This window comes from Fonticula alba (assembly GCF_000388065.1).
Source record: "Fonticula alba strain ATCC 38817 unplaced genomic scaffold supercont2.2, whole genome shotgun sequence".
Classification (NCBI taxonomy): domain Eukaryota; order Rotosphaerida; family Fonticulaceae; genus Fonticula; species Fonticula alba.
In genome coordinates, this window is record NW_009242972.1 from 401,980 (window position 1) to 411,009 (window position 9,030).

The 9,030-nt window shown below is 63.4% G+C and overlaps 4 protein-coding genes across 5 annotated transcripts; 2 read left to right on the forward strand and 2 right to left on the reverse strand.

The window, feature by feature from the left end:
• The first annotated feature begins 478 nt into the window (after positions 1-478).
• H696_01114 (hypothetical protein) lies at positions 479-1,614 on the forward strand. Its single transcript, XM_009494993.1, has 4 exons — positions 479-717; positions 821-957; positions 1,047-1,172; positions 1,293-1,614. The coding sequence occupies exons 1-4, from the start codon at positions 525-527 to the stop codon at positions 1,584-1,586; spliced, it is 750 nt and encodes a 249-aa protein (XP_009493268.1). The 5' UTR covers positions 479-524; the 3' UTR covers positions 1,587-1,614.
• Positions 1,615-1,724: 110 nt separating this feature from the next.
• H696_01115 (hypothetical protein) lies at positions 1,725-3,358 on the reverse strand. Its single transcript, XM_009494994.1, has 3 exons — positions 2,814-3,358; positions 2,533-2,661; positions 1,725-2,384 (listed from the first exon to the last, which is right to left on the reverse strand). Exons 1-3 carry the CDS (start codon positions 3,291-3,293, stop codon positions 1,740-1,742), a joined length of 1,254 nt encoding a protein of 417 aa, XP_009493269.1. The 5' UTR covers positions 3,294-3,358; the 3' UTR covers positions 1,725-1,739.
• Positions 3,359-4,549: 1,191 nt separating this feature from the next.
• H696_01116 (superoxide dismutase) lies at positions 4,550-5,713 on the forward strand. The gene is made up of 4 exons (XM_009494995.1): positions 4,550-4,712; positions 4,824-4,893; positions 5,048-5,117; positions 5,284-5,713. Exons 1-4 carry the CDS (start codon positions 4,617-4,619, stop codon positions 5,507-5,509), a joined length of 462 nt encoding a protein of 153 aa, XP_009493270.1. The 5' UTR covers positions 4,550-4,616; the 3' UTR covers positions 5,510-5,713.
• Positions 5,714-5,948: 235 nt separating this feature from the next.
• On the reverse strand, positions 5,949-8,669 carry H696_01117. 2 transcript variants are annotated; one of them, XM_009494996.1, is made up of 6 exons: positions 8,540-8,669; positions 8,051-8,241; positions 7,424-7,842; positions 6,815-7,353; positions 6,234-6,539; positions 5,949-6,130 (listed from the first exon to the last, which is right to left on the reverse strand). In XM_009494996.1, the coding sequence occupies exons 2-6, from the start codon at positions 8,234-8,236 to the stop codon at positions 6,003-6,005; spliced, it is 1,578 nt and encodes a 525-aa protein (XP_009493271.1). In that variant the 5' UTR covers positions 8,237-8,241; positions 8,540-8,669; the 3' UTR covers positions 5,949-6,002. The 2 variants fall into 2 exon arrangements, with proteins under 2 accessions (XP_009493271.1, XP_009493272.1); XM_009494997.1 differs by having other exon boundaries at positions 8,051-8,434.
• Positions 8,670-9,030: the final 361 nt, after the last annotated feature.

Consider the following 9,030-nt stretch of genomic DNA (forward strand, 5'->3'; position numbering starts at 1 on the left):
AACACAGGCACATCGCCTCCGAGCGGGATTCAAATCCCGATGCCGCCAACAGTGTGACACATGTTGAGGCGGAGACAAGTCGTCCCTCACCCCGGGGCCGGTTGACTGGTCTCCCGCCAGGCCGGTGTCTAGGCACTAGAGCCGCCGCCCTCACGCGGAGAACCGTCCAGAGCCCCACCTCCCAAGGGGCCCAATGACACGGCTTCGATCTGTCAGAGGCCATGAACCGAATCCCGCCTCGAGTCACCAGCCCGCGTAATTGCAATTCCGGGATCACATTCTGCACTTGACCAGCCGGCTGAGCTTGGCGTGATATGCCCCGTCGGTTTACAACAACAGCCAACGCATGACCGTTGCCTGCGCGGCCTTCTTTTCGGCCAGGGTGCCGGGCCCCAACGACCGGAGCGTGCCGGGCACCACGCTCCTGCTTTCCCCCTCCCTCCTCCCTCCCTGGTCCTCTCCCCCTCCCTCCTCCCTCCCCCCGCCCCCCGCCCCCCGCCCCCCTATTTTCCTCTCTGCGAGACATGTCCTCGGCTATCTCGCAATCGGCTACGGCCGCAGCGGCCACAGCTGCCGCCGGGGTTGCCGCTGGCAGCGGTGTCATCAGCGCCCCACAGGAGCCCCGGACTTCGCGTATGATCGCGGTTCTGCTCCAGTCAATGGGCGTTGACGAAGTGGAGCCACGCGTCATCCACCAGCTGACGGAGCTCCTTCACCGTGCGCCCCGCCGCCGCCTCGCTTGCCGCCCTTCTTTCCTTCTCTCCCTTCTCCCCTCCCTCGCCCCAGCCCCCTCTGACCCATCTGTGCTCATGTCCCCCAGGCATGACCGGCGAACTGCTGGAGGAGGCCCGCGAGTGCGCTCTACATGCTGGCCGGGCTGCCGTCAATGTTTCCGATCTGCGCCTGGCGTCCGACGCGCGAACCGGCGTCCAGTTTGTTTCTCCCCCCTCGACGGATGTACGCTGCCCCCCTGGCACACGCCCCTGTTTACTTCACTCCGCGCGTGTGTTTGGCCCCTGACTGCGACTGACCCATTTCGCGCGCAGGTACTCATGCGGATAGCTGCCTCGGTCAACCGTCGCGAAATCCCCGCCCCCCGGAGGGACCGCAACCGCGTGCGCCTCCCCGACGAGGCCTTTTGCCTGACGATGCCCAGCTACGAGCTTCACTACGTACGTGTCCACTCTCTTCCCATGCCATGGCGCTCTGTTGCCCTCCTTCTCACGCGCACCCTCTCTCCCCCCGCGAAAAAAAAACAACAACCCTCCCCCTGCCTCGCCCTCCCCCCGCAGGAGGAACCCAAGGAGAGTGCCGCCCCCGCGTCCAGTGCGGATCTCCATTCGGTTGGTGGTGGTCCCGCATCCACGGCGCCGGTCACCCTGTCGGCGGTGCCAATTATCCTGCGCCCGGTGGCCGCCGGCGAGCCGGCCACCAAGCGTGCCCGGTCGGATGACCTGGCCACCACCTCGACCGCCCCGGCCGTGGGCATCTCCCTCGGGGTGCCGGCCGCCGCGGCCCCGGGTCCAGCATCCACCCGGGCCGTGGACGACGATCTGGATGACGATCTGGACGACGACTTTGATTGATGGGTCTACTCTCTGCCGCCCCTCCGGGTATATATATATATATATATATGTATATATATATATGCATGCGCGGGTGGCCACCCGCGGATCCCATGGGGCAAGACCCCGCCACAAATGTTCCAATATAAAGTACACAAATCTCGCAAAGGTCCATTAGTTCCCGTGGAGTGGCCCACCCGGCTGGGAGCCCCTCTCACCCTCGGACTTGACCGCCTCCTGTCGGGGGAGATTCACCAAGATTGGCCAGACATCACCATCTGACAGACGGACGACAAGCGCGAAGCGCCGGAACCCATCAAACAATGCGCCAGTCATCCCCTCGCGATAGATGTCTCGAATGTGATACAGAGGCGACTTGTCGGGGAGGGCATAAAACCGAGCGAGATCGTGCGCCGGCACAAGCTGTGATGCCCCCCCCGGCTGGGTCGGGGGGTGTTCGTCCTTCGCATGCTGGGAAGGCATGACACTGGACCCCGCGAAGGGGGAGGCCCCGAGTTGCTGGTTGTCGGGTCTGCTGTGTGTGGCAGGACCACCAGCCCCCGGACCATCGCCACTGGCACCATGGCCGACATCCTCCTCGTGAAGGTCGGACGAGCGAAACCGAGAGAGAGTGGATGCATCGAAGTGCAAGCCCTCGCGGCGGGTGGTGCTTTTCCCGAGAAAGTGCAAGACCTTCGGCTGGTGCGTTTGCGGGGCATGCACCGTTTGCTGGAGACTTGTGCCACGCGGTCGCAGGACAAACAGAACGTCGAAAAAGGCCGAGAAGATTTGATCCTCGGGGCTGTACTGGTAGGAGAACTGCAGCCGGCAAATGGGGAGGCAGATGCCGACGGGGCACTTCCGGATGTGAGAAGCGACTCGCCAACGGAACAGGAGGAGGACGATGGGAGAGAAGGGGGTGGGGGGTGGGGAGGGGGAGAATGGCGGCAGCTATTCACAGGCGTACGTGCTCGATGCTGGTGGACCAGTTCTCCGAGCCCAAGGTCGAATCAACCAGGCTTGATGCTTCCGAAATTGACAACGGTGCGCCAGGAGGTGGGCCCTCCTTCCAAGTGACATCCGGGTAGGGAGATACCTGGCGGGGAATTGGGCAGCATCAGCAAGGGGGAGAAACGGAAGGGACCCCATGGGGTGTGATCCAGCTGGGAGGTGAGAAGAAAAGGAAACCAGGCGGAAGACCAGGAGCAAGGCAGGGGAGCAAGAGAGCGGGGCACATGGAAGACGCACCACGAAAAAGCGCTCGTCCGGCAGGAGGAAGTAGAAATCCACGCCACGGAGCTCCAGCTGGCGGAGCAACTTCCACACGCTGATCCTGCTGAAAAAGCGCACAAAGGCAATCCGAGCATCGACGAAGAAGCGGAGCCGATAAATCGGGCCAAACTGAAGGAGGATGCTTCGCAGGGCATCCACAGTCATGCCGGCTGGCAGGAAGGTCAGCCGCAGGCAGTAGTCCGCGGAATTCGGGGGAACACGCATGAGGATGGGCTCCGCCGGGGGGCACATGTGCATCAGCCGCGAGAATTCCTCGCGCGCGGTGGTCTCCTCGCGCCGGGTTTGCGAGGGAGGCAGCCCTTGCGACGTGCGCCAGTCGGCGGATCGCCGGGCAATAGCCCGGGGGCGCGAGGCAACATGAGACATCAGCGGCGAGTGGGATGGGGACAGGGGGAGGGCAGGAGGAAAGACGCTCGGAAAGTGAGGGACTCCCATGCAGGGGGGGGGGGAGGAGGATTTGGCTTGCCGGTGGAGGTGGGGCAAGCCTCGGTCAGGGCGTGTCCAGGGCCACGGCATTTTAGTATTTCCCTCTTTCAGGAGCCGGGGGGACGGGGCCAAGTCCACACATCAACCAACCACCGCCGGGCCGGATCACGATCGGGGGCTGGTCGCGGCGGGAAAAGCCGGGCCCAGACAGCACGATCGCCGATCCAGATTGGCGTGGCCGCCGAAAAACAGCATCCCGAAAATCGTAGCGCCACATCCATACCACATACCAACGCCAGGTGGCGCCATTCATCCGGTGTGTTAGTAATGGTGTTCTTTATGTCACGTGTTACCGGATTGTGGACTCACTCGCTGCTGGGCAGGGGCCCGCAAGTTCCTGCTCCCCACTAGTGACGGGGTAGTCAGGACGTGGTGGGGGGGGGGGGCAACACGGTCTCAAGGCGAGGGCCAAGTTGGATTATTTAATCATAAAAGACCTTTGGCCACGGGCCCGGGCAGGAGGCCCAGCGTCTGCCGTGCATGCGCCCCTCTCCCGGGGGGTCACACACATGTCCACGGGTATCCTCCGTACGAGCGCCGGCCCCCGCGGCGGGGGGGGGGGGGGATCAGAGAAAATGCTCGGAGGGACAAAAAAAGACCTCCCAGGCATGCGACCAAGCACCACCGTCAAGCCAACAATCAGGATGCGAGACCGGGGACGAACAGCCTCCCCCTGGGGAGTGGGGGGGGGGGGGGGAGGCGCGGGGGCCAAGTTGACGGTTGACATTACACCCCATCCGATTCAAGACATCCCCCCAATCGGCGGATCAAAATATCCGCTTTATTTTGACCGGAGTTTCGCTTGCAAATGCTTGCGGCCCGCTGTCTGGTCTAGATGATTCTCCAGCTGCACGGAGCTGAGATCAGCCTGACGCGGGCCCGTCTCATCCGGTGCCAGGGGCGGAGTGTGGCATCCCCCGTGTCAAGGCAGCCGCTCGGAGGGGCTGGGGGGGGGGGGGGGGGGGCAGGGGGAGGCAGTCCATCCTCCTGGCTTGCCGAGGAGGGCGGGCGACGCTCCCATCCCCCGCCATTGACCACCTGCCCTGGCACCCCGGTCCTCTCTGGCGCCCCCTCAACCTACCCATCGCGTGGGGGGACAGGGGTGCATGTGTATATGGCTGGTGTGGCGCGAGACTTGCCCCCGGGGAGGTTCTTGTTGCCGCGCCCCGGCTCGGGTCTTCCCCGGATGCCGCCAGATAGAAACCCGTTTCTTCACCTCTGCTCTTTGCCCCCCCCTCCCCTTCCCAACACACACACACACTTCTCTCCACCATGACCAAGGCTGTCGCTGTCCTCAACGGTCTCAACGGCCTCAAGCTCGTTGCCACCTTCTCCCAGCAGTCCCCTGACTCGCCCACCGTCATCGATGTACGCTCCTCTTCCTTCTGCCCAGATCTCTCTCTCTCTCTCTCTTCACATGTGCATCGGCATCTCCCCGTTCTCACCCTCATCCTCTCTGATGGCCGACTTGCTTTGCAGATCGAGGGCTCTGGCATCAAGCCCGGCCTTCATGGCTTCCACGTTCACGAGTTCGGTGACACCACCAACGGTACGATGGCCAAGCCCCAGCCCGCTCCCTCGCCCCGTCTTTCCTTCTTCCCCTCCTCCTGTCTGCGCCTGCGCGGTCAAGGCACCGTGCTGACTGCTCCATCCTCGGGTTATGGCCCTCGCTCCCGCGCTCTGCCCATGTGCCGGCACTTTAGGCTGTGTCTCTGCTGGCCCCCACTTCAACCCCCACGGCCACACCCACGGTGCCCCGTCCGCCGCCATCCGGTACATATCCCACTCCCCTTTCCCCCCCCCCCCCTCCCTTCTGCTGCGCACCCCACCCCACGCCCAATCCGTTCCTTACCCATCCCCCTCGGGTGACTCCGCCGCTGCCGTTGCCACCGTGTACCTCCCTCTGACCCTGCTTGTGACTCTGCTCTGCTGTGTACAGCCACGTCGGTGACCTCGGCAACCTGTCCGTCGACGAGACCGGCTCCGTCAAGGTCACCATCACCGACCACCTTGTTTCCCTCTCCGGCGTCAACAACGTCGTCGGCCGCGCCCTGGTTCTCCACGCCGACGTGGACGATCTTGGCCTCGGTGGCCATGAGCTGTCGGCCACCACCGGCAACGCCGGCGACCGCATCGCCTGCGGTGTCATCGGCATCACCAAGTAAGGGTTTTCACTCGGAGAAGCAGACCATTCCGCGCCCGCCGCAGATGACTATCTCCCTTCCTGGCCCTGCTGCAGGAGGACCCCCCCCCCCCTCCAATTGACGCGTGCTTCCCAAGCATGCGCCACGCTCACACTCCCATGGCCACAATTCCTCTGCCATCGGTTTTGATGCTTTTTTTGTGGAATATACTGCAGAATGCTCCCCTGTTTCTCTCTCTCTCTCTCCCCCTTCCCCGCCCTCTCGCCGGCTGCTATATTTAGCCCCTCTCTTCTGCCCTCGTGTGATTACTGGCCCGCCTATCAAGGGGTGGCCATTTTACTATTTTACACAGCGCCAAAGAGAAGTCTTCTCTTCCGGGGGAGGGAAGAAAGACCCATGTCGTGGCGCGATTCGTTTCAAAGAGAACACATATCACACTTGTGCACGCACGCACGCACGCACGCACGCACGCACGCACAGGCACACTCGACAGAGAGGGACAGAGAGGGGACTCCTACTGCTTGTCGGCCGCCGGGTTCGAGCGTGCCCGGTACAGGATCAGAGATTCCTCACCGGCGCCAACAAGTGAGACCCCGGCACCCGCTGGCACAAAGAAGGCCGAGCCGGGCGCGCACTCGAGGCCTGGCGGAAAGGGGTGGCGGGCAAAATGTCAGCAGTCGAAAGCACAGTCGACGACCAAGGGAGATGGTTGGCGCGCGAAGGAGGGGGGGGGGGGCAGACGTACCGGCCACACGGCCGCGCCCGGCCGCGCAAAGGAGAATGCTTGGCACGTCGACTGGGGCCGCATCGCAGGAGCCAGTCGTCATGCACAGCCGATCCACCTCGAATTCCGGCGCGGGAGAAGGATACCGCAGGGTTTCGAGCCCGGGCCGTCCGGTATCGCTTGGCTGCGGGATCGGCTGCACCATGAATCGGCTGCCCGGGGCGGGTGTCGAGTCAAGAATCGACAGGAGGGTCCCGACATCACGGAACTTCGGGGTGAGCCCAGCTCGCACGACGTTATCCGAGGCCGACATGCATTCGATGCAATCTGCATATGCGCCCCAAGCAAGTGATGGATCCGCAGGCCAGGGCAGAGGCAAAGCAGGGGGCAGGGATACACACATGCCACGAGGAAGGACCAAATACAAGGCCAGGAGGGTCAAAGGGGGTGGAGAAAAGTCCAATGGCATTCGACACCCCCCAGATGCACACCGGGATGCGAGAGAGAGAGAGAGAGAGATAAGCAGGGATAATTAGACATGGCGGATACACGGCATGAGGCTTGGAGCATGAAAGGCCCACCGAATTCGGTGGTGTGCGCACCGCCAGACACATATGCATGTGGCAGGCCGGCTTCCAGGAAGATGGCCTCGCCCGGCTGAAGGAAAACCTCATTCAGCAGGTAGGCACAGAAAATTCCCCGATCCCCCGGGTACTGTTGCGACAGACGCAAAGCCAGGTTGTTGGCCCGTGCCAGGACCGGCAGCGAGGGGTCCATACGGTCAGCGGAAATGGACGAATCAGCCTGCAGCCGAGCCAGCAGGGTGGCAGCCTGCACGGCCACCACACCCTCCGGCGCGCGCATCAGGCAATCAAACACCCGGAAGGCTGCCGTCCGGAGAGCCATGTCGCCAGGTGCAGCCCCTCCAACCGAGGATGCCTCGGCCAACAAAGCAGCCACATGCTTCAAGGGGGACACCCCCGCTTCGAAGGCGTCATCCTGCCGAGGGGGCAGGATCGACGTCGGCCGGTCCAGGACAGCCGATCCGCCAGCATGCTCCAGGTCCAAGATGGTGGTCAGCTCTGGCGTGGCCAGGGCCAACTCGAAGATCTCCGACAGCGGACGGATGCCCACCATGGCGCTGATGCCCGAGGGAAGTTAGCCGAATGTCCTGCAACTTGGAGATCATGCTTGCCAGAGAGAAAACACACCGGAAGGGCTCCGGCCCCAGGGCAATTGCCATCTCCGGCTTGTGGTTGTCATCACGATAGACAGCCGGGAACTCGCGGTGGAGTAGCCGGGCCGCTGTGCGATCTGGGTGCACCTGGATCGACAAGGCCGTGCGCACGGACAGAACCTTGAGCAGGAAGGGCAGTTCGGCCCCCGGAGTCGGGGCTGCCGCTCCGACCCCGAGAACCCCCGGCTGGGCGCCGATGAATGCCCCCAGCGTCACGGCCCGGGCGTCACCCAGGCTGCTTGCGGGCCGGGGGTCATCCGCAGCTGCCTCGGGGCTCGTCAGGACCGAGGCCGGGCCACTGGGATGCGTTCCCAGCCAGAGCTCCGCAAAGGGAGTCCGACTGTGGTCGTCGGTCGGGGCGTACTGGTGTGCGTCGCGAGCGAATTTGTAAAGCTACCATGGAAGTAGGCGGACAGGTCGAACGGAGAGGCAGCACAAGAGGCAGGGACAAAGGCAGTGCGAGGAAGACAGAGGTAGAAGGTGAGAACCGGAGCAAAATGCGAGAGGCCCGAGGAAGGGGAGGCCCATTTCGCGTGCTGGTGCGAGGATCATGGGGGGTGTGGGGGGGGGGAGACCGGCATGGCCAACAGGCAGGGCGCACCAAGCTTTCCGAACCGGTAGTGCCCCACTCGTAGTGTTGGATGGCCCCACGTAGAGGGAAGACAGCAGCACAGCCGGCTCCAGTGGTCGGGGTCCCACCTGAGCGGGCTACCTTCAGCGGGTGGGCAGCTGAGAGATCGGCGTCCGGCTCCGCTGGCCGGGGACGAATGCGCTCGGCGGAGGTCATTGACACTGAAGGGTCGGAGAGAGGCGAGATGGGAGCCCGGAGTCAAGAAGGAGAAGGAAGGGGAAGAGGGTCGGGATGAGAGGGGAGTAAGAGAGAGAGGGAGAGGAGGGGGATTGCTCGGATTCGCTGTTGGCCTCAATCCCGCCGGCTTCTCTTGAAAGGAAATGCTCCGCAGGTCAGGGCCCCAGCCCCGGTGGGCTGGGCGGCTGGTCAGATCGCACGGACAGACAGAGGTGACATGCGAACGGGCAGGCGAGGATCAACCTCAGTGTATTTCCAGGTGCTTGCGGGGAATTAACGCACATGCCCATCTCCTCACATCACTGGAGGTCCAGCCGAGATTCCCCGAGATGTCGTGCTGCTTGGCATTCCTTCTCTTCGGCAAAAGCCGGTGAGGAAGGGGGGAAGGCACACATGGGAGATCGTCCTTTCGGGCAAGAGACGGACGAAGCACAGTTCCGAGATCGCATCTTTTGGATATCCCCCTCCGCCACCCCTCCCCGTTTAAAAGCGTGGAATGGGGGCGACAATATCCACCGGAGATCAGGCAGCGCTCGTCCTCTAGCCAGTCACAGCGGCGCTACTATGGGTGGCAGGCGGGGGGAGATTAATCGCTACCAACTGACAGTTCTGCCAACCTCAATCACGTCCCCATACTAAATCACACCCCATCGAATCTGTTCTGGATTTCGCCTGGGCGTCTGCTGTTGGAGCACGGCCCGGGATGGGGCTTTCCCCTCCCTCGCTGCGGGGGAAGGGAGAGGGGGAGAGGCGACGGGTGGAGTGCAGGGGCG